This window comes from Ahaetulla prasina, chromosome 3 (assembly GCF_028640845.1).
Source record: "Ahaetulla prasina isolate Xishuangbanna chromosome 3, ASM2864084v1, whole genome shotgun sequence".
NCBI lineage: Eukaryota > Metazoa > Chordata > Lepidosauria > Squamata > Colubridae > Ahaetulla > Ahaetulla prasina.
In genome coordinates, this window is record NC_080541.1 from 212,926,600 (window position 1) to 212,950,932 (window position 24,333).

General features: G+C 39.7%; 1 protein-coding gene across 2 annotated transcripts in view; it reads left to right on the plus strand.

The window, feature by feature from the left end:
• The window catches only part of VAPB (VAMP associated protein B and C), a 70,021-nt gene extending 46,013 nt beyond the window's left edge, over positions 1-24,008 (plus strand). Inside the window, exons 3-6 of one of the 2 annotated variants that reach the window (XM_058177734.1) lie at positions 5,718-5,821; positions 8,016-8,096; positions 20,143-20,319; positions 21,600-24,008. In XM_058177734.1, the coding sequence (XP_058033717.1) occupies positions 5,718-5,821; positions 8,016-8,096; positions 20,143-20,319; positions 21,600-21,758 (521 nt within the window). In that variant the 3' untranslated portion in view covers positions 21,759-24,008. Of the gene's footprint in view, positions 1-5,717; positions 5,822-8,015; positions 8,097-12,947; positions 13,029-20,142; positions 20,320-21,599 lie in introns of both variants that reach the window. The other variant, XM_058177733.1, reaches the window with a different exon arrangement.
• The last annotated feature ends 325 nt before the right edge of the window (positions 24,009-24,333 follow it).

The following is a 24,333-nucleotide window of genomic DNA, read 5'->3' on the forward strand; positions in this document are numbered from 1 at the left end:
TGGATGCCGGCATCCCGATTCAGTCAGCTGCAGCCGCGGCTGACTGTTGGAGGCGAGTTACTGGCCCCAAAGGATAGGGTGCGCAACTTAGGTGTCCTCCTGGATGATCGGCTGTCGTTTGAAGATCATTTGACGGCCGTCTCCAGGAGGGCCTTCCACCAGGTTCGCCTGGTTCGGCAGTTGCGCCCCTTTCTTGATCGGGATGCCTTGTGCACAGTCACACATGCGCTCATTACCTCTCGCTTGGATTATTGTAATGCTCTCTACATGGGGCTCCCCTTGAAGTGCACTCGGAGGCTTCAGCTAGTCCAGAATGCAGCTGCGCGGGTGATAGAGGGAGCTACGCGTAGCTCCCACGTAACACCGCTCCTGCGCAGACTGCACTGGCTACCTGTGGCCTTTCGAGTGCACTTTAAAGTGTTGGTTATGACCTTTAAAGTGCTCCATGGCTTAGGGCCTGGGTACTTACGGGACCGCCTGCTGTTACCACATGCCTCCCACCGACCCGTACGCTCTCACAGAGAGGGACTTCTCAGGGTGCCGTCCACCAAACAATGTTGGCTGGCAGCCCCAGGAAGGTCCTTCTGTGGGGCTCCACACTCTGGAACGAGCTTCCCCCGGGTTTACGCCAAATACCTGACCTTCGGACTTTCCGTCGCGAACTGAAGACACATCTTTTCATTCGCGCGGGGCTGGCTTGAATTGAATTTTATTAATTTTAAATTTTAAATTTTATTAATTAATTTTAATGGGGTTTTTTAGTCTAGTATATTTTAACTTATCAGGCTAATTTTAAAATAAGTTTTTTAATCTGCTTTTTAAATTGTATATTGTATTATCTGTTTTATTTTTGCCTGTACACCGCCCTGAGTCCTTCGGGAGAAGGGCGGTATAAAAATCAAATAAATAAATAAATAAATAAAAAATGGGAAGAGGTAGCCCTGAAAATAAGATCCTGTATCACATAGGGCTTTATAGATAATAACCAGTGTCTTCCCTTTAGATTTCTTTCAAAGCTTTCTATGTCATCCAAATATTGGATGCTGCTACGTGCATCCTGTTAAGGTAGGAAGTACAAAATTTCAGTTCAATAAGACAGAGCAGCTGTGGGTTAAGAAGCCAGACTGCATTGTATGTATGTATGTATGTATTTATTTAATTAATTAATTAATTAATTAATTAATTTTATTTATATACCACCCTTCTCCCGAAGGACTCAGGGCGGTTTACAGCCAGGGTAAAAGCACACCTCAGAAAAGTTAAAAAATATTTAAAAACTACTTAAATTAAAAGCTGAAGAAATATAAGACTATAATAAAACCCCAATAAAAAACTTCATTAAGCCAGCCCTGCACGATGAAATAGAAAGGTCTTTAGCTCGCGGCAAAAGGTCCGGAGATCAGGAAGTTGACGTATCCTCAGAGGCAGCTCATTCCAGAAGGCAGGAGCCCCCACAGAGAAGGCTCTCTCCCTGGGGGTCACCAGTCTACATCGTTTGACCGACGGCACCCTGAAGAGACTCTCTCTGTGGGAGCGCACGGGTCGATGGGAGGCTATTGGTAGCAGCAGGCGGTCTCATAGATAGATAGTAGGAGAGTCTCCTAAGCTGAACGGGTTCATAGTTTTAGGTCCTCCTGGACTCATAGCTTCTGCTTGCAGAGCAGATATGGAGGGGGAGGTAGGGGGAGCATTTGCACAATTATATCTACATAGTTGCAACCATTCCTGATCAGGAGAAAAACTTTTCATGGTCACTTGATGTATTGGTCATCTTTGATTCAAGTTTATTTTCTCCTGCTTCAGGAATGTGTCTGTATACGTTTATTATTGGAGATTGTTTCTAGGTGCTTTGATAATAATTGTCTTATTTTATGTTTCAGTTGTGCTACTGAATTGGAGAATGTTGGCTGTCTGTGTTTTATATAGCTCCTTACCTAAGGAGTTTTTCTCACGTCTACAGTGTCCAGAAACTCTTGTTCTATATGATCTATAACAGGGGTTTCCAACCTTGGCAACTTTAAGCTGTGTGGACTTCAACTCCAAGAATTCCTCAGCCAGCAAAGCTGATCTTAATGAAATATTTTGGAGTAGAATTTTTCAAGAAACTTTATCTACTAATTGTTCTCTAAATTAGCTCTTACTACTTACTACTTATTAAACAATATTTACTAATTCGGGTATTGTATTCTTGATGTTCTCTGAGCTTGGTTGTTTCCCTGCTGATATTTCACTACCAGTACGTTGATGATGCTACTTACCTTGGTAATGAAATGTCTGGAGAAAAACAGCCAGGTTTGGAGAACACCAAAGACTTAGCAGATCAGTCCTTAGTCACACATGTTCTTTACTATTAGAACTAATTAAGATTAGGAAACTAGGGAGCCACAGGCTTATGTGCACCATCAGTCATAGAAACACATATGGTGGATTTGGGCACTTAACTTCTCTCAGGCTACCTTGCCAGCCTCAGCCAGCTTCTTTTTCCTTCTCTCAGGCCAGCCTACCTCACAGGATGGTTTGCAGAAAGATTGGACAAAGGAATGATTATCTTGAGATCCTTTGAGAAAATGTAACCAATAATATTAAATTAGAAAACTATTTGAAATGTGTAGTATAACATCTTCTGAAGTTGCATGCTGTTCATTTACTAGATGCATTTGTGTTGAAGAATCTACCACTGTATTGTGGATCAAGTCCATAGCAATTTGAGATGCTTTTTGGATGACTTTTTGGAAATGCCTATGAGTCTGGTATGGCATGCAGTGTCCTTAGATCCGATTGCATTACATCCAGTTCTGTACTGCATCATTGCTTTGCATGACTCAGTGGTGCCATCTCTGCTGAATCATCTATTTTAGTGGGCAAATAGTAGGTATACCATGTTACACTGCAGTCATTCCCTGGCTGGCTTACAATGCTAGCAAAGCTAATAGGAGCTGTGGGTTAAGAAGCCAGACTGCATTGTATGTATGTATGTATGTATTTAATTAATTAATTAATTTATTTATTTATTTATATACTGCCCTTCTCCCGAAGGACTCAGGACGGTTTACAGCCAGGGTAAAAACACAACTCAGAAAAGTTAAAAATATTGAAAAGAAATCACAGCAACAGTACATGATTGGGATATCCTCTTCCTGATAAGAATTCCAGCCATCCAGTGACCCAATACAAAACCACCAGGTTTTCATACCTTTCTAAATGTCCAAAATGTAGGGACACATCTTAAGGGCAAGTGCCACAACATAAAAGACATGTGTCTTTAAGCCCCATCAGATGGCATTGCTTCAGGAAAGGACCTCAGAGTCTCAGTGCCTTATTAGAGTTTGTGGGGCCTGCTGTCATGGGCTTGTTGATCGAGACTGGCTCCTTGCTGCGTGACCACAGCCCTGCCTGAGCTATTGGAGGTACTTGCCGCTGTGGCGGTTGAGACCCCAGACTTATAGTCATGGGGATTTCAACCTGCCATCGGCTGGCTTGTTATCGACGGCAGCTCGGGAGTTCCAGGCTTCCATGACGGCCTTGGACCGTGTCGCCTTTGCGGCCTCTGACCCGGCGCAGATCTCGTCCGGCCCCTTGGTTCTCCGAGGGGCTGAGGGAGAAACAGGCTCAAGCTTAATCCCTCCAAGACGGAGTGGCTGTGGATGCCGGCATCCCGATTCAGTCAGCTGCAGCCGTGGCTGACTGTTGGAGGCGAGTTACTGGCCTCAAAGGATAGGGTGCACAACTTAGGTGGCCTCCTGGGTGATCGGCTGGTGGTTGGAGATCATTTGACGGCCGCTCCAGGAGGGCCTTCCACCAGGTTCGCCTGGTTCGCAGTTGCGCCTTTCTTGATCGGGATGCCTTGTGCACAGTCACTCATGCGCTCATTACCTCTCGCTTGGATTATTGTAATGCTCTCACATGGGCTCCCTTGAAGTGCACTCGGAGGCTCCAGCTAGTCCAGAATGCAGCTGCGCGGGTGATAGAGGGAGCTACGCGTAGCTCCCACGTAACACCGCTCCTGCGCAGACTGCACTGGCTACCTGTGGCCTTTCGAGTGCACTTTAAAGTGTTGGTTATGACCTTTAAAGTGCTCCATGGCTTAGGGCCTGGGTACTTACGGGACCGCCTGCTGTTCAACATCTACATGAAGCCGCTGGGTGAGATCATCAGTGGCTTCGGGTGAGATACCAGCAGTACGCTGATAACACTCAGCTGTACTTTTCCACCCCGGCCACCCCAATGAAGTTGTTGAAGTGCTGTCCCGTGTTTGGAAGCCGACGGGTCGGGAGGGGGAGAAACAGGCTCAAGCTTAATCCCTCCAAGACGGAGTGGCTGTGGATGCCGGCATCCCGATTCAGTCAGCTGCAGCCGCGGCTGACTGTTGGAGGCGAGTTACTGGCCCCAAAGGATAGGGTGCGCAACTTAGGTGTCCTCCTGGATGATCGGCTATCACTTGAAGATCATTTGACGGCCGTCTCCAGGAGGGCCTTCCACCAGGTTCGCCTGGTTCGCAGTTGCGCCTTTCTTGATCGGGATGCCTTGTGCACAGTCACTCATGCGCTCATTACCTCTCGCTTGGATTATTGTAATGCTCTCACATGGGCTCCCTTGAAGTGCACTCGGAGGCTCCAGCTAGTCCAGAATGCAGCTGCGCGGGTGAAAGAGGGAGCTACGCGTAGCTCCCACGTAACACCGCTCCTGTGCAGACTGCACTGGCTACCTGTGGCCTTTCGAGTGCACTTTAAAGTGTTGGTTATGACCTTTAAAGTGCTCCATGGCTTAGGGCCTGGGTACTTACGGGACCGCCTGCTGTTCAACATCTACATGAAGCCGCTGGGTGAGATCATCAGTGGCTTCGGGTGAGATACCACCAGTACGTTGATGATGCTACTTACCTTGGTAATGAAATGTCTGGAGAAAAACAGCCAGGTTTGGAGAACACCAAAGACTTAGCAGATCAGTCCTTAGTCACACATGTTCTTTACTATTAGAACTAATTAAGATTAGGAAACTAGGGAGCCACAGGCTTATGTGCACCATCAGTCATAGAAACACATATGGTGGATTTGGGCACTTAACTTCTCTCAGGCTACCTTGCCAGCCTCAGCCAGCTTCTTTTTCCTTCTCTCAGGCCAGCCTACCTCACAGGATGGTTTGCAGAAAGATTGGACAAAGGAATGATTATCTTGAGATCCTTTGAGAAAATGTAACCAATAATATTAAATTAGAAAACTATTTGAAATGTGTAGTATAACATCTTCTGAAGTTGCATGCTGTTCATTTACTAGATGCATTTGTGTTGAAGAATCTACCACTGTATTGTGGATCAAGTCCATAGCAATTTGAGATGCTTTTTGGAAATGCCTATGAGTCTGGTATGGCATGCAGTGTCCTTAGATCCGATTGCATTACATCCAGTTCTGTACTGCATCATTGCTTTGCATGACTCAGTGGTGCCATCTCTGCTGAATCATCTATTTTAGTGGGCAAATAGTAGGTATACCATGTTACACTGCAGTCATTCCCTGGCTGGCTTACAATGCTAGCAAAGCTAATAGGAGCTGGGAGAATAACAAAGCATTGATATAGCGATCCATTTGGAAAATTACTTTGGTACATAAGGCTGGATTTTTCTCAGCTTTCCAGGAAAGACAATAAGTATGCTGGCCCGGCAACCATAACTATATGACAGCCATGTAGGTGTCCTGACACAGCAATGATTTCTCTTTCAGTGATGCTACAGCCTTTTGACTATGACCCTAATGAGAAAAGTAAACATAAGTTCATGGTCCAGTCGATGTTTGCGCCACCTGATACTTCAGACATGGAAGCAGTAGTGAGTATTAGAAGCTTTTCAATGTTCATGAACATCTTTTCTCTTAAAATATAGTTTGTGATTGGCCATTTTCTGAAGCATATTAAGCAAGTGAGCTAGAGAGAGATAGAGATCTGACTTTGGCCTCATGCTACATTTGCATAATATGATGGTACCTCCACACTAAAACACGTGTGGTTTGTTATGGGACTGGTGCAATTATGTCTCTTCAATGAACTTTTTATGATAAATCAATATCTACACAAGAGATTTTATAGGTTTGGAAATCAGTAGTATGTGGGAGAGGAGGTCAACTGATTTCATAGCATGGTTGCCACTGATATAATATACCCTTAGAATAGAGAATTTGAACTATGTTTTAATTGTATATATAAGTCTAAATTAACCAAACATGTTGTTTCTACTTTCCAAATTATCAGAGTATCAACTAGTAGCTAAGGGTAATTGGTGGAACAGGTTGTTAATCACCGTTCTACTGCATTTCTACTCTTCAAGCATGCTTCACCATATAGGGAGTAAAGTAGTATTAAAGAGAATTGATTGTTGTAATTTGCCTTTATCCATCTGATGATAGGACTGAATCCCCTGCATTAACATTCTGGAATACCCTTGTTTGACTATTCCCATTTTGATTCCAAGATCTGCAAATTTTGATGAGCTCCGTAGCCAAGTACTATTATTTTTTTAGTTGCATTTCTTCTTCAGAAAAAAAAAATCCCTCTGCTTCTTCAGGGCTTTCCCATGTAAAGGGCTTGCATGGAAACACACATAGATAGGTGCCACTGCTCAAAGAGTTAAGCAACGTATGCTTCCCATGTTTACAGGCAGGCAAATGATCCAGTTGAATTAGACAGCCAAGTTTCACTAGCCATTCAGTTGCCAAACTATCTTCAGTCTCCTTCCAAATTGAATGCTGATGAAATGGTTGGATCCCCTGATATTGCTTACATGCTTCATTCCCATCTATTCAATGTTAAAAAAAAGTTTGGAGCCAGAATGGTTTTCTATCTGCCGCCCCAGACAGAATGTTTGTTAGCTGACCTCTTACACATTGTCAGAGGCTACAGAAGCAGTAGATTAGTGCAGTGGCCTAGACATGGAGCTCTCGCCTCAGCATCAGGAGGCTGTGAGTTCGATCCTAGGTAGAGGAGATATTTCTCTCTCTGGACACGTTGAGAATATATCTGCTGAATATAACTCCACATTGGTGACAGGAAGGGTATCTAGCCAGTAAACACTCGGCTCTGTTCAGTTGGCCAGACTCCACCCTGCAAAGGATTATGGGGTTCGTTAAAAGGAGATGATGAAGATGATGATTCCAATATAGGCAGTCATCACTAATAATTTCGCCTGGAATGTCTGTTGGTAAGTGTCACAGTTCTAAAATGAGACGTCCCATGACTGTGCTGCTTAGCAATAGAAATTCCAGCCATTTGCCTTTTTTTTTGCTATTAAGCAAATCACCATGGATCATTAAATGAGGATGTTACAGGATTGTAATTTCGATCCTCTGCCAGCTTCCCCATTGACATTAGTAAGATCCCAGTCAAGAAAGATGCAAATGGCTACTGCAGGACCCTGTGACCAAAGTCAGTAGAAGTTATGGGTCACAAATACCACTCATTCAGCACCATCATAAGTTCAGACAGTCACTGAATGAGTGGTTGTTAAATGAGGACTACCTGTGTATAATTTGGCCCTTTTTCCTCTCTCGGAGAGTTAGGGAAATAAGTATCCTTTCTGAGGTTGAAGGAAAATAAGATATTAAACATATACCATGACAAATATTCAAGCTGGCTGTCTCTGGAACAAAATATTGCATTCCATTTGGAGAAACCTGAGGGACATTGGTGAAGCTCGCTTCTAAACAAAACCATAAAATCTGTAGCTATGTGGGGAAAAAATCAACCTTCCAGATCTGGGGTCTCCAACCTTGACAACATTAAGATTTGTGGACTTCAACTCAAGAATTCCTCAGCCAGAAAAACTGGCTGAGGAATTCTGAGAGTTGAGGTCCACAAGTCTTAAAGTTGCCAAGGTTGGAGACCCCTGTTCCAGATTGATTGATTTATTCAATGCAAAGAGCCACTCAGTAGGTCATAGTTTCAACAATAGTTTCCGCAGTATAAATAGTTTAATATAAATCCAAACGTTGTTTCATTTAATAACTTTGTTTCTTCTATTTGTGCTGTAGTGGAAAGAAGCAAAACCAGAAGAACTCATGGATTCTAAACTTAAATGTGTGTTTGAGCTGCCAGCAGAAAATGATAAACCCGTGAGTCCCTTTAATTTTTATGTGATTAAAAATAAAAAGGCGAGAAAGGGGTGGTAATGCAACTAAAAGTTCTTGATTTAGGATTTAGCTGCAATTTTCATGGTCTCAAATGTTTTCAGTAGTTTGACTTTAAGCATTTCTGCTCTTCAAGCATGCTTCACCATATAGGGAGTAAAGTAGTATTAAAGAGAATTGATTGTTGTAATTTGCCTTTATCCATCTGATGATAGGACTGAATCCCCTGCATTAACATTCTGGAATACCCTTGTTTGACTATTCCCATTTTGATTCCAAGATCTGCAAATTTTGATGAGCTCCGTAGCCAAGTACTATTATTTTTTTAGTTGCATTTCTTCTTCAGAAAAAAAAAATCCCTCTGCTTCTTCAGGGCTTTCCCATGTAAAGGGCTTGCATGGAAACACACATAGATAGGTGCCACTGCTCAAAGAGTTAAGCAACGTATGCTTCCCATGTTTACAGGCAGGCAAATGATCCAGTTGAATTAGACAGCCAAGTTTCAATAGCCATTCAGTTGCCAAACTATCTTCAGTCTCCTTCCAAATTGAATGCTGGTGAAATGGTTGGATCCTGATATTGCTTACATGCTTCATTCCCATCTATTCAATGTTAAAAAAAAGTTTGGAGCCAGAATGGTTTTCTATCTGCCGCCCCAGACAGAATGTTTGTTAGCTGACCTCTTACACATTGTCAGAGGCTACAGAAGCAGTAGATTAGTGCAGTGGCCTAGACATGGAGCTCTCGCCTCAGCATCAGGAGGCTGTGAGTTCGATCCTAGGTAGAGGAGATATTTCTCTGGACACGTTGAGAATATATCTGCTGAATATAACTCCACATTGGTGACAGGAAGGGTATCTAGCCAGTAAACACTCAGCTCTGTTCAGTTGGCCAGACTCCACCCTGCAAAGGATTATGGGGTTCGTTAAAAGGAGATGATGATGATGATGATGATGATGATGATGATGATTCCAATATAGGCAGTGATCACTAATAATTTCGCCTGGAATGTCTGTTGGTAAGTGTCACAGTTCTAAAATGAGACGTCCCATGACTGTGCTGCTTAGCAATAGAAATTCCAGCCATTTGCCTTTTTTTTTGCTATTAAGCAAATCACCATGGATCATTAAATGAGGATGTTACAGGATTGTAATTTCGATCCTCTGCCAGCTTCCCCATTGACATTAGTAAGATCCCAGCCAAGAAAGATGCAAATGGCTACTGCAGGACCCTGTGACCAAAGTCAGTAGAAGTTATGGGTCACAAGTACCACTCATTCCGCACCATCATAAGTTCAGACAGTCACTGAATGAGTGGTTGTTAAATGAGAACTACCTGTGTATAATTTGGCCCTTTTTCCTCTCTCAGAGAGTTAGGGAAATAAGTATCCTTTCTGAGGTTGAAGGAAAATAAGATATTAAACATATACCATGACAAATATTCAAGCTGGCTGTCTCTGGAACAAAATATTGCATTCCATTTGGATGAAATCATAGCGTATATGCACATGCAGCTTTCAAAACTGTAAGGTAGGGCTGTATATATTGTGATCTCTGTCTTATACGTTTAGAATAATGCATATCTGGAAAACCATGTTGAATGTTCAGGCTTCCTTTATCCCGAATATAAAAATACAAAAGCCTGCAGAAATAGACGTTATGATATGTGTAGTCTTTTCCTAATTGGATTTAGAGATCCAGAAACTCCTAGCCAGCAGGCCTGAAAGTACCCAAGATGGCTCAAAAGGCTTGGAATTACAATTCCAGCACATTTGAAGGATGACAGTTGAGAAGACTGGCTTAGGAAAAAAGAGAGAAACATTGATTACTTTCTTTTTTCTGATCTCTCTTAAACATTGAATGACAAAACAATGACTTGCATAAATTTAAACCTTTATAAGTTTAATGGTTTTCAGCAAGTAACAGCAACATTTTATTTTCCATCATCGGTTTCAGTATGTCAAAACGTAACTTAGTTTCAGTGAGGAGGAATAGTACTGTAGGTCACGCTAGAGATTTTACGGAGGGGTGGCTAGAGAGCATCAGCTCAGAGCGGTTTGAATTGGTCTGAAGAGTGGCCCTTCCTTTGATGCATATCCTGCCCTTGTCACCAGAGCAGTGATTTATATTGGCTTCTGTCAACATTAGAATTTGGCGGTACAGTGGTTAGAGTGCAGTACTGCAGGCTACTTCTGCTGACTGTCGGCAGTTCGAGCGTCACTGGCTCAAGGTTGACTCTGCCTTCCATCCTTTTGAGGTCAGTAAAATGAGGACCCAGATTATTGGGGGCAATAGGCTGACTCTGGGCTGTACAACACTGTGAAGCGGTATATAAATCTAGGTGCTAGTGCTCTTCCAAAAAACAGCGCTCCTAGAGATCCATCAGGTAGAGAGTAGTGGTCCCCAGCACTTTGTGAGTGGACAGCCCATTCAAAAACAACTCCCCATAGCTCTAAGATGAAAGGAATGACTTGTTTTTACAGGCTAATAATTTAAGCCCAACCATGAGTTTGAGGCAGCAATGAGAAATGGCAAAAAGTATTTTAATTTACCAAACATTTTAAGGCAATTTTTTTCAGAACTGCCAATCCTTTAAAACAAGACAATGGTACTCTAGAATTTTGGCCTACTGCTCCTAGGATAAGGATTATAATGCCAGTATTTAGTTTGGAGGATGCTACCATACCCTGCCAACAAAAGGGCCGGATAGCTCAGGCTGGTAATAGCCTGTTATTAAGAACACAGAAGCCTGCAATTATTGCAGGTTCAAGCCCGGCCCAAGGTTGACTCAGCCTTCCATCCTTTATAAGGTAGGTAAAATGAGGACCCAGATTGTTGGGGGGGCAATAAGTTGACTTTGTAAAAATATACAAATAGAATGAGACTATTGCCTTATACACTGTAAGCCGCCCTGAGTCTTCGGAGAAGGGCGGGGTATAAATGTAAACAAAACAAAACAAAAAAAAGTGTGCATAGTTAAGGCTATGGTTTTCCCAGTTGCAATGTATGGCTGTGAAAGTTGAACCATAAGTAAGGCTGAACGCCAGAGAATTGAGGCCTTTGAACTTTGTGCTGGAGAAAACTCCTGAGAATCCCTTGGACTGCAAAGCAAACCGGTCAGTCCTAGAAGAGATCAACACTGACTGCTCTTTAAAAGGCCAGATCCTGAATATAACTCCACATTGGTGACAGGAAGGGTATCTAGCCAGTAAACACTCAGCTCTGTTCAGTTGGCCAGACTCCACCCTGCAAAGGATTATGGGGTTCGTTAAAAGGAGATGATGATGATGATGATTGCAATATAGGCAGTCATCACTAATAATTTCGCCTGGAATTTCTGTTGGTAAGTGTCACAGTTCTAAAATGAGACGTCCCATGACTGTGCTGCTTAGCAATAGAAATTCCAGCCATTTGCCTTTTTTTTTGCTATTAAGCAAATCACCATGGATCATTAAATGAGGATGTTACAGGATTGTAATTTCGATCCTCTGCCAGCTTCCCCATTGACATTAGTAAGATCCCAGCCAAGAAAGATGCAAATGGCTACTGCAGGACCCTGTGACCAAAGTCAGTAGAAGTTATGGGTCACAAGTACCACTCATTCCGCACCATCATAAGTTCAGACAGTCACTGAATGAGTGGTTGTTAAATGAGGATGTTACAGGATTGTAATTTCGATCCTCTGCCAGCTTCCCCATTGACATTAGTAAGATCCCAGTCAAGAAAGATGCAAATGGCTACTGCAGGACCCTGTGACCAAAGTCAGTAGAAGTTATGGGTCACAAATACCACTCATTCAGCACCATCATAAGTTCAGACAGTCACTGAATGAGTGGTTGTTAAATGAGAACTACCTGTGTATAATTTGGCCCTTTTTCCTCTCTCAGAGAGTTAGGGAAATAAGTATCCTTTCTGAGGTTGAAGGAAAATAAGATATTAAACATATACCATGACAAATATTCAAGCTGGCTGTCTCTGGAACAAAATATTGCATTCCATTTGGAGAAACCTGAGGGACATTGGTGAAGCTCGCTTCTAAACAAAACCATAAAATCTGTAGCTATGAGGGGAAAAAATCAACCTTCCAGATCTGGGGTCTCCAACCTTGACAACATTAAGATTTGTGGACTTCAATACCCAGAATTCCTCAGCCAGAAAAACTGGCTGAGGAATTCTGAGAGTTGAGGTCCACAAGTCTTAAAGTTGCCAAGGTTGGAGACTCCTGTTCCAGATTGATTGATTAATTCAATGCAGTCAAAGAGCCACTCAGTAGGTTATAGTTTCAACAATAGTTTCCGCAGTATAAATAGTTTAATATAAATCCAAACGTTGTTTCATTTAATAACTTTGTTTCTTCTATTTGTGCTGTAGTGGAAAGAAGCAAAACCAGAAGAACTCATGGATTCTAAACTTAAATGTGTGTTTGAGCTGCCAGCAGAAAATGATAAACCCGTGAGTCCCTTTAATTTTTATGTGATTAAAAATAAAAAGGCGAGAAAGGGATGGTAATGCAACTAAAAGTTCTTGATTTAGGATTTAGCTGCAATTTTCATGGTCTCAAATGTTTTCAGTAGTTTGACTTTAAGAAATTCAGCCTACAACACTTCAGATACGTTGAAGTATAGCTACCTTTGGGCAGACTAACTGGGAATTAGAACTTCAACTGAAATATAGAAGGTTGGAGACTCCTGTTCCAGATTGATTGATTAATTCAATGCAGTCAAAGAGCCACTCAGTAGGTTATAGTTTCAACAATAGTTTCCGCAGTATAAATAGTTTAATATAAATCCAAACGTTGTTTCATTTAATAACTTTGTTTCTTCTATTTGTGCTGTAGTGGAAAGAAGCAAAACCAGAAGAACTCATGGATTCTAAACTTAAATGTGTGTTTGAGCTGCCAGCAGAAAATGATAAACCCGTGAGTCCCTTTAATTTTTATGTGATTAAAAATAAAAAGGCGAGAAAGGGATGGTAATGCAACTAAAAGTTCTTGATTTAGGATTTAGCTGCAATTTTCATGGTCTCAAATGTTTTCAGTAGTTTGACTTTAAGAAATTCAGCCTACAACACTTCAGATACGTTGAAGTATAGCTACCTTTGGGCAGACTAACTGGGAATTAGAACTTCAACTGAAATATAGAAGGTTGGAGAAGATCGCATTAAAAAAGACCATATCCCTTTATTCTGGTGCTTGCCACCTGCTGTTTTTAAATTCTTTTGGATTAAAGAAGGATGTGGAAACTTTTATAATATATAGATTGGGAACAGATCCTTAATTTTCAGCATTACTTTTAAAAAGGTTGATGTTCTCCCAGTATCACATTCCAGTCTTTCCATTTGGATGAAATCATAGCGTATATGCACATGCAGCTTTCAAAACTGTAAGGTAGGGCTGTATATATTGTGATCTCTGTCTTATACGTTTAGAATAATGCATATCTGGAAAACCATGTTGAATGTTCAGGCTTCCTTTATCCCGAATATAAAAATACAAAAGCCTGCAGAAATAGACGTTATGATATGTGTAGTCTTTTCCTAATTGGATTTAGAGATCCAGAAACTCCTAGCCAGCAGGCCTGAAAGTACCCAAGATGGCTCAAAAGGCTTGGAATTACAATTCCAGCACATTTGAAGGATGACAGTTGAGAAGACTGGCTTAGGAAAAAAGAGAGAAACATTGATTACTTTCTTTTTTCTGATCTCTCTTAAACATTGAATGACAAAACAATGACTTGCATAAATTTAAACCTTTATAAGCTTAATGGTTTTCAGCAAGTAACAGCAACATTTTATTTTCCATCATCGGTTTCAGTATGTCAAAACGTAACTTAGTTTCAGTGAGGAGGAATAGTACTGTAGGTCACGCTAGAGATTTTACGGAGGGGTGGCTAGAGAGCATCAGCTCAGAGCGGTTTGAATTGGTCTGAAGAGTGGCCCTTCCTTTGATGCATATCCTGCCCTTGTCACCAGAGCAGTGATTTATATTGGCTTCTGAAAAGTTCCTGGTTACTTTTTCCAAATGATAAGGCAGGATCCTAGATGGGCTTAGGCCCAAGGCACATAAGAAAACATCTATTCTTGCGGAACTCTGTGTGCATGTATTTATTGTGGGAAGCTTCACACCAGACCACTGGCATTTAAATAATGATTTAAATCACCAGTAAAGAGGCTTGATTTAAATCAACTCGATGTAAATCATAATTTTTAAAGAGCAACTGTCATCTCTGTCCCACAGCAGCAGCTCCTCCTCTGACTGCTGTTGACCCAATATTGCAGAATATACAGCGTCATGCTACATAACTAAGATCCTTTTCATGCTGAATAAACTAATTATTAATGCATCTTAAATAGAAAACTCTTTAGATAGATTTTTACTCCAAAAGCATTTTATTAAAATAAATTCGATAAAAATAAAAAAAAATCCGATTTAAATTTTAAAAAAATTAAATCATTAATTTTTATGTGATTAAAAATAAAAAGGCGAGAAAGGGGTGGTAATGCAACTAAAAGTTCTTGATTTAGGATTTAGCTGCAATTTTCATGGTCTCAAATGTTTTCAGTAGTTTGACTTTAAGAAATTCAGCCTACAACACTTCAGATACGTTGGAGTATAGCTACCTTTGGGCAGACTAACTGGGAATTAGAACTTCAACTGAAATATAGAAGGTTGGAGAAGATCGCATTAAAAAAGACCATATCCCTTTATTCTGGTGCTTGCCACCTGCTGTTTTTAAATTCTTTTGGATTAAAGAAGGATGTGGAAACTTTTATAATATATAGATTGGGAACAGATCCTTAATTTTCAGCATTACTTTTAAAAAGGTTGATGTTCTCCCAGTATCACATTCCAGTCTTTCCATTTGGATGAAATCATAGCGTATATGCACATGCAGCTTTCAAAACTGTAAGGTAGGGCTGTATATATTGTGATCTCTGTCTTATACGTTTAGAATAATGCATATCTGGAAAACCATGTTGAATGTTCAGGCTTCCTTTATCCCGAATATAAAAATACAAAAGCCTGCAGAAATAGACGTTATGATATGTGTAGTCTTTTCCTAATTGGATTTAGAGATCCAGAAACTCCTAGCCAGCAGGCCTGAAAGTACCCAAGATGGCTCAAAAGGCTTGGAATTACAATTCCAGCACATTTGAAGGATGACAGTTGAGAAGACTGGCTTAGGAAAAAAGAGAGAAACATTGATTACTTTCTTTTTTCTGATCTCTCTTAAACATTGAATGACAAAACAATGACTTGCATAAATTTAAACCTTTATAAGCTTAATGGTTTTCAGCAAGTAACAGCAACATTTTATTTTCCATCATCGGTTTCAGTATGTCAAAACGTAACTTAGTTTCAGTGAGGAGGAATAGTACTGTAGGTCACGCTAGAGATTTTACGGAGGGGTGGCTAGAGAGCATCAGCTCAGAGCGGTTTGAATTGGTCTGAAGAGTGGCCCTTCCTTTGATGCATATCCTGCCCTTGTCACCAGAGCAGTGATTTATATTGGCTTCTGTCAACATTAGAATTTGGCGGTACAGTGGTTAGAGTGCAGTACTGCAGGCTACTTCTGCTGACTGTCGGCAGTTCGAGCGTCACTGGCTCAAGGTTGACTCTGCCTTCCATCCTTTTGAGGTCAGTAAAATGAGGACCCAGATTATTGGGGGCAATAGGCTGACTCTGGGCTGTACAACACTGTGAAGCGGTATATAAATCTAGGTGCTAGTGCTCTTCCAAAAAACAGCGCTCCTAGAGATCCATCAGGTAGAGAGTAGTGGTCCCCAGCACTTTGTGAGTGGACAGCCCATTCAAAAACAACTCCCTTTTTTATATAAGCAATAGCAATAGCACTTAGACTTATATACCGCTTCACAGTGCTTTCAAGTCCTCTCCTAAGTGGTTTACAGAGTCAGCATATTGTTCCCAACAATCTGGGCCCTCAATTTACCGACCTCGGAAGGATAGAAGGCTGAGTCAACCTTGAGCCTATAAACCACAACCTTCATATTAACTCAGAAATTAAGAAGCTACGTTGGTTTTGTTCACATGATGCTGAGCCACATCTTGCCATCCATCTTTTTGCTTAATGAACTGGTCAAAAGGGCCCAGCAGAGATTATACTACCTGAGACTTCTCAGGAAACAACTGAGTGAAAAACTGCTGGTGACCTTGAATCATTTGGCCAGACCTTTTATGCATCTTTTCTACTTATGTAATATTATTTTTACAACGAAGCAACTGGAACCATACACAGCACTCCCAATTAATACTAGCCATATATCTGCATAAGGCTGTTACATTGAAAATTTCAGTTCCTTTCCTAATGATTTAAATCAAGTTGATTTAAATCACCAGTAAAGAGGCTTGATTTAAATCAAGTTGATTTAAATAATGATTTAAATCAAGTTGATTTAAATCACCAGTAAAGAGGCTTGATTTAAATAATGATTTAAATCAAGTTGATTTAAATCACCAGTAAAGAGGCTTGATTTAAATAATGATTTAAATCACCAGTAAAGAGGCTTGATTTAAATCACCAGTAAAGAGGCTTGATTTAAATAATGATTTAAATCACCAGTAAAGAGGCTTGATTTAAATCAAGTTGATTTAAATCACCAGTAAAGAGGCTTGATTTAAATCACCAGTAAAGAGGCTTGATTTAAATAATGATTTAAATCAAGTTGATTTAAATCAAGTTGATTTAAATCAAGTTGATTTAAATCAAGTTGATTTAAATCAAGTTGATTTAAATCAAGTTGATTTAAATCACCAGTAAAGAGGCTTGATTTAAATCACCAGTAAAGAGGCTTGATTTAAATCACCAGTAAAGAGGCTTGATTTAAATCACCAGTAAAGAGGCTTGATTTAAATCAAGTTGATTTAAATAATGATTTAAATCAAGTTGATTTAAATCAAGTTGATTTAAATCAAGTTGATTTAAATCAAGTTGATTTAAATAATGATTTAAATCAAGTTGATTTAAATCACCAGTAAAGAGGCTTGATTTAAATAATGATTTAAATCAAGTTGATTTAAATAATGATTTAAATCACCAGTAAAGAGGCTTGATTTAAATCACCAGTAAAGAGGCTTGATTTAAATCAAGTTGATTTAAATCACCAGTAAAGAGGCTTGATTTAAATCACCAGTAAAGAGGCTTGATTTAAATCAAGTTGATTTAAATCAAGTTGATTTAAATAATGATTTAAATCACCAGTAAAGAGGCTTGATTTAAATCACCAGTAAAGAGGCTTGATTTAAATCACCAGTAAAGAGGCTTGATTTAAATCACCAGTAAAGAGGCTTGATTTAAATCAAGTTGATTTAAATCACCAGTAAAGAGGCTTGATTTAAATCACCAGTAAAGAGGCTTGATTTAAATCAAGTTGATTTAAATCACCAGTAAAGAGGCTTGATTTAAATCAAGTTGATTTAAATCACCAGTAAAGAGGCTTGATTTAAATCACCAGTAAAGAGGCTTGATTTAAATCACCAGTAAAGAGGCTTGATTTAAATCACCAGTAAAGAGGCTTGATTTAAATCAACTCGATGTAAATCATAATTTTTAAAGAGCAACTGTCATCTCTGTCCCACAGCAGCAGCTCCTCCTCTGACTGCTGTTGACCCAATATTGCAGGTTCAAGCCCGCCCAAGGTTGACTCAGCCTTCCATCCTTTTGAGGTCAGTAAAATGAGGACCCAGATTATTGGGGGCAATAGGCTGACTCTGGGCTGTACAACACTGTGAAGCGGTATATAAATCTAGGTGCTAGTGCTCTTCCAAAAAACAGCGCTCCTAGAGATCCATCAGGTAGAGAGTAGTGGTCCCCAGCACTTTGTGAGTGGACAGCCCATTCAAAAACAACTCCCCATAGCTCTAAGATGAAAGGAATGACTTGTTTTTACAGGCTAATAATTTAAGCCCAACCATGAGTTTGAGGCAGCAATGAGAAATGGCAAAAAGTATTTTAATTTACCAAACATTTTAAGGCAATTTTTTTCAGAACTGCCAATCCTTTAAAACAAGACAATGGTACTCTAGAATTTTGGCCTACTGCTCCTAGGATAAGGATTATAATGCCAGTATTTAGTTTTGAGGATGCTACCATACCCTGCCAACAAAAGGATAGCTCAGGCTGGTAGTAGCCTGTTATTAAGAACACAGAAACCTGCAATTATTGCAGGTTCAAGCCCGGCCCAAGGTTGACTCAGCCTTCCATCCTTTATAAGGTAGGTAAAATGAGGACCCAGATTGTTGGGGGGGCAATAAGTTGACTTTGTAAAAATATACAAATAGAATGAGACTATTGCCTTATACACTGTAAGCCGCCCTGAGTCTTCGGAGAAGGGCGGGGTATAAATGTAAACAAAACAAAACAAAAAAAAGTGTGTATAGTCAAGGCTATGGTTTTCCAGTTGCAATGTATGGCTGTGAAAGTTGGACCATAAGGAAGGCTGAGCGCCAAAGAATTGAGGCCTTTGAACTGTGGTGCTGGAGAAGACTCCTGCGAGTCCCTTGGACTGCAAGGTGATCAAACCGGTCAGTCCTAGAAGAGATCAACCCTGACTGCTCTTTAGAAGGCCAGATCCTGAAGATGAAACTCAACTACTTTGGCCACCTAATGAGAAGGAAGGACTCACTGGAGAAGAGCCTAATGCTGGAAAAGTTTGAGGGCAAAAGAAGAAAGGGACAACAGAGAATGAGGTGGCTGGATGGAGTCACTGAAGAAGTTGGCATGAGCCTAAATAATCTCCGGAGGATGGTAGGAAGACCTGGAGGAACATGGGGTCACGATGGGTTGGACACAACTTCGTGACTAACACCACCACCAATTATTTTTGTTTTATTTTTGTATTCAACCAAAGCATGTGCAAGTCTTTACTTTTAATGGATGTCTAGGTCTGAACAAATGCATTCAATGATCAAGGGGTCCTGAGTTATCCATAGCTACAGTTGAAATGACATTTATATTCATTCGCTGTTTTCAAAATCTGATTCTTAAAATTCATAGTAAGTTCTAAGAATGGTTAGGAACAGGGTGGATTTGATTTAAATCAAGTTGATTTAAATAATGATTTAAATCACCAGTAAAGAGGCTTGATTTAAATAATGATTTAAATCAAGTTGATTTAAATCACCAGTAAAGAGGCTTGATTTAAATCACCAGTAAAGAGGCTTGATTTAAATCACCAGTAAAGAGGCTTGATTTAAATCAAGTTGATTTAAATCAAGTTGATTTAAATCAAGTTGATTTAAATCAAGTTGATTTAAATAATGATTTAAATCAAGTTGATTTAAATCACCAGTAAAGAGGCTTGATTTAAATCACCAGTAAAGAGGCTTGATTTAAATCAAGTTGATTTAAATCAAGTTGATTTAAATCAAGTTGATTTAAATAATGATTTAAATCAAGTTGATTTAAATAATGATTTAAATCAAGTTGATTTAAATAATGATTTAAATCAAGTTGATTTAAATAATGATTTAAATCACCAGTAAAGAGGCTTGATTTAAATCACCAGTAAAGAGGCTTGATTTAAATCAAGTTGATTTAAATCACCAGTAAAGAGGCTTGATTTAAATCACCAGTAAAGAGGCTTGATTTAAATCAAGTTGATTTAAATCACCAGTAAAGAGGCTTGATTTAAATCAAGTTGATTTAAATCACCAGTAAAGAGGCTTGATTTAAATCAAGTTGATTTAAATCAAGTTGATTTAAATAATGATTTAAATCACCAGTAAAGAGGCTTGATTTAAATCAAGTTGATTTAAATCAAGTTGATTTAAATAATGATTTAAATCAAGTTGATTTAAATCAACTCGATGTAAATCATAATTTTTAAAGAGCAACTGTCATCTCTGTCCCACAGCAGCAGCTCCTCCTCTGACTGCTGTTGACTCATCGACAGTCCCAATATTGCAGAATATACAGCGTCATGCTACATAACTAAGATCCTTTTCATGCTGAATAAACTAATTATTAATTGCCATTAAATAACTCTTCCTACTCTTTTTCCTATTCTCTCAACAGCATGATATAGAAATAAATAAAATTATATCCCCAATTGCATCAAAGACAGAATCTTCTGTAATGTCAAAATCATTAAGTTCTTCTTCAGATGACAGTGAATTGAAGAAAGTAATGGAAGAATGTAAGAGACTGCAGTTAGAAGTTCAGAGGTTACGAGAGGAGAATAAACTATTTAAGGTAAACTTGTTTATCTGTTGCCTACGTAGTCAAGAGATTTAGGAACACCCCGATGTGAGGGATTTTTTTCCCCCCAAATCATAATGTAATCACAGCTGGACTGTACAATTGATTCTTCACAATTAATTCACTGTTTTTAATCAGTTTGTAAAACAATCCATAGTGACCTGAATTGTACAGAACTCCAAAACAACTCCCTTTTTTATATAAGCAATAGCAATAGCACTTAGACTTATATACCGCTTCACAGTGCTTTCAAGTCCTCTCCTAAGTGGTTTACAGAGTCAGCATATTGTTCCCAACAATCTGGGCCCTCAATTTACCGACCTCGGAAGGATAGAAGGCTGAGTCAACCTTGAGCCTATAAACCACAACCTTCATATTAACTCAGAAATTAAGAAGCTACGTTGGTTTTGTTCACATGATGCTGAGCCACATCTTGCCCATCCATCTTTTTGCTTAATGAACTGGTCAAAAGGGCCCAGCAGAGATTATACTACCTGAGACTTCTCAGGAAACAACTGAGTGAAAAACTGCTGGTGACCTTGAATCATTTGGCCAGACCTTTTATGCATCTTTTCTACTTATGTAATATTATTTTTACAACGAAGCAACTGGAACCATACACAGCACTCCCAATTAATACTAGCCATATATCTGCATAAGGTTGTTACATTGAAAATTTCAGTTCCTTTCCTAATGATTCCAATCATGAGATTTCCTTGTTGTTGTTTTTCCAAATAAGTCACCATTTTTTTCTTTTTGGAAAAGGAACCCTTGTTCTCAGTCTGGTTTGTGCATATTTCAATGCATCAGGGATTCAGTCTCCTTTGGGGAGGGTGGGGAGTGCCTCATTGGACAAATCCAGGGACCAAAATGAGTGAGGCCACATTTCAGATACCCCAAACCGCGAATTGCTTTCTTACTCTTCTTGTAAGGCAGAGGTCTTCAAACTTGGCAGCTTTAAGACTTGGAGAATTCTGGGGCCTGAAATCCACAAGTCTTAAAGCTGCCAAGTTTGAAGACCTCTGTTGTAAGGTTTTTTAAAAATGTGTTAAAAGACTGAAGCACAAAAGATTTGATGGTGGGAGAGCTTTTATCGGATGTCTAGTTCAGGCATTGATTGGTATCTTAACGTAAATTAGAATGAACTTCAATGCATTATTATTATTATTATTATTATTATTATTATTATTATTATTATTATTATTATTACTACTACTACTACTACTACTACTACTACTATTTTTAAAAAGCCCTTCAAATTAACTTTGCAACAGGAAGAAGACGGACTGAGGATGAGGAAGGCACCCCAGTCAAACCATCCAAGCTATGCTTCCACCACCGCTGTGAAGGAGGAGGGTCTCAGCACAAGATTACTCGCACTGGTGGTTTTGTTCTTTATTGTTGGCGTAATTATAGGGAAAATCGCCTTGTAGAGGCAGCATGCAAGAGAATTGTAAATCAAATTGATGGATTTGCCATATCATTGGATTAAATTTATTCGTAACAAATGTTTTAAAAAAAAGTGTATGACATCTCACAGGTCTTGCCTTTTAAAATTTTTACCCCTGCACAAATATAACATTAGCATAACATAATCTACTAGAACGTTTAAACTGTATACAGAGTAAGCAGAAGAGAGAAGGAATTACATTGATTGTGAGAAGAGTGGAAGGAATCATGTATTTAACACTATGAAAGTGCATTGTTTTTAAAAAAAAAAAACTTTCTTGGACTTTGAAATCTATTCCTAGAGTTCTCCCCTTTGGAGAAATAAACGTCCGTCCTTTGGAGGAGCTGATCTGTTTTGTTCTTTAGAAGTTGGCTTGAGTTGCCAAGGTGGATGGTTTTCTGTAAAATATACCTAACCCACCCTGCCTCCTCCATAAATCTAACCTTCTGCCCAATGGGTGTGTCTGGTCTCCAAACCACAGCAGTGTATCTCATTAATCAGGTGTTGATTCTATTATGAACTATATAAGCATGGCCGTCTTTCTCCAGCTCCCATGTCATCCTGTGCAGTTGTGGGAGGAATAGAACAAAGAAAAGGAAGAGAGGAGGAGTCAGGACAGATTCACGGGCCGGGAAGGGAATCAGGACTTCTGAATTGACAACACTGCTGCACTTGGTCCCTGCCAGTCTGTGTATGGCTTGGGCATCACCCAAAGCTTCTGGAATGTTTTAACTGTGTCTAGGAGTGGGAATCGGGAGAAATGGAAATAGAAAGGCGCAGTTGCACACTTACAGTTCTTTTGGAATAGTAGTAAAGTAAATAAAATGGCTTACTGTGGGTTGGAAAATGTAGGGTGCCTAATACCTGGTGGTCTTCAGGCAATATGTTGCACTAAAGTGCTCCAAGCTGAATTGGGGGCGTGGCACTTATTCAGACTGGCTTTGCAGTAAGAGGGAGCATTATATGGGGCTATTGCAGTTAGAACCCCTCCCTTCCTCTCTTGTAGTTAATCTGATCAGATAAATTCCTTTTGACCATCTGTTTTCTGATCCAGGCGTGAGTGTTAATGGGGACCATATACTTCTGCCCTCTAATCTCTCTCTCTCTCTCTCTTATTTTTTTTTTTACATCCTGTTTGTCCCATCCCCCAGAGATCCTTGCCTCTTCAGTGTTTGCGCCAATAGCAAATTTTCATGGGCCTTAACCATACACAACATTAGGTGTGCTCAACAGCCTTCCGTCCCTTTGTGTAATTTGGCATTTTGTTTTGATTGACCCCTGATTTGAAGCAGTTTCAGATCAAGTCTCCATCCTGAACCCAAAAACCATGGGTGATCCTCCCGAGATAACAAGGTTTGTTTTAAACGCATGCCCTTCACTAACATAAACTTAGCTTTTGCTGCTTGCTTCTCAACAGCCCAGATAGAAAGTGAAATCATAACGTATCCTTTTTGTGCCTGTCAGCTGATTCAATAGCTGAATTTTTAGGAGTGTGGCATATAGGGAGGCGGTGGTGCAATGGTGCTGAAATAGCCAAGGATCTGGAGACAACCGCCTGGAGGGGGGAATCTTATCACTTCCTGATTCCTAATGTCCTGTCTGTAGAAAGACATGTTTGGACACACAGCATTGGTAAGTCTTGTTTGGTGAATTTACCAAGAAACGAAAGGCTGAGAAGAAGCCGATGCAATCCCACCACCGCAAGGTTGGAAACGCTGGGCAGTTGACCGCGTGTCAGATTAGACAGAATAAGGAACAATGCCTTGTTCTTCTGAAAGGGGACCAAGCTACCATTGCTGTTGGTTCATGCCGCCAAGTTAAAAACTCTTATATCCAGATGTGTATGCTTATTTAACTTATTTAATGTATTTCATCTCATGTTTTTTCTTCATTGTCATGGAAATTTGACTACTGCTATAGACGGTTACAAAAAGAAAGAAAAAAAAGGCACCTGTTCAAGAGTTGATGAATGGGACTAATTTTTCCTTTTTATTGCTGTAGTGGTGAAGAATTCTTCTGCCTCCCAACACTTAGGGCACCACATAATTCTCAGTTTTGATCATGTAAACATTGGAGAAGACAGCGGTCAAAAAACTGTTTTTGTATATAAAATAAGTCTATGTAGGGGAAAAATTAGTAGGAATTAGTTCTATGCTGTTTAAAAAAAAAAAGACCAATCCTGTTTGACTATGTAGTATCTTTAAAAAATCAAATAAATTCTACCCCAAATTAATACATTTTGGTCCTGTCTGTTTACTTCCAGTTTGTAATTTGCAAAAAAAAAAAAAAAAAAGACTAGTTAACTATCTGGTTTTGATTCCAATTTTCTTAGTTTTGTTTTGTTGTCTAATATTTATCATGAAACAGTTTGAGGTGTACTTTAATGGAGGAATATGAAATTCAGGGAACTTTCTTGGAATTCTCCCAGACAATACAAGAAGCTATTTGGCAAACTGGCTGAATAGCATACAGTTTCTGAATTGGAATTCTGCCACTAAATTGTTAAAATACTTGTGCTGCAGGATCAAAGAAGTCTTTTAGTCAGCTCCTTTTATTTC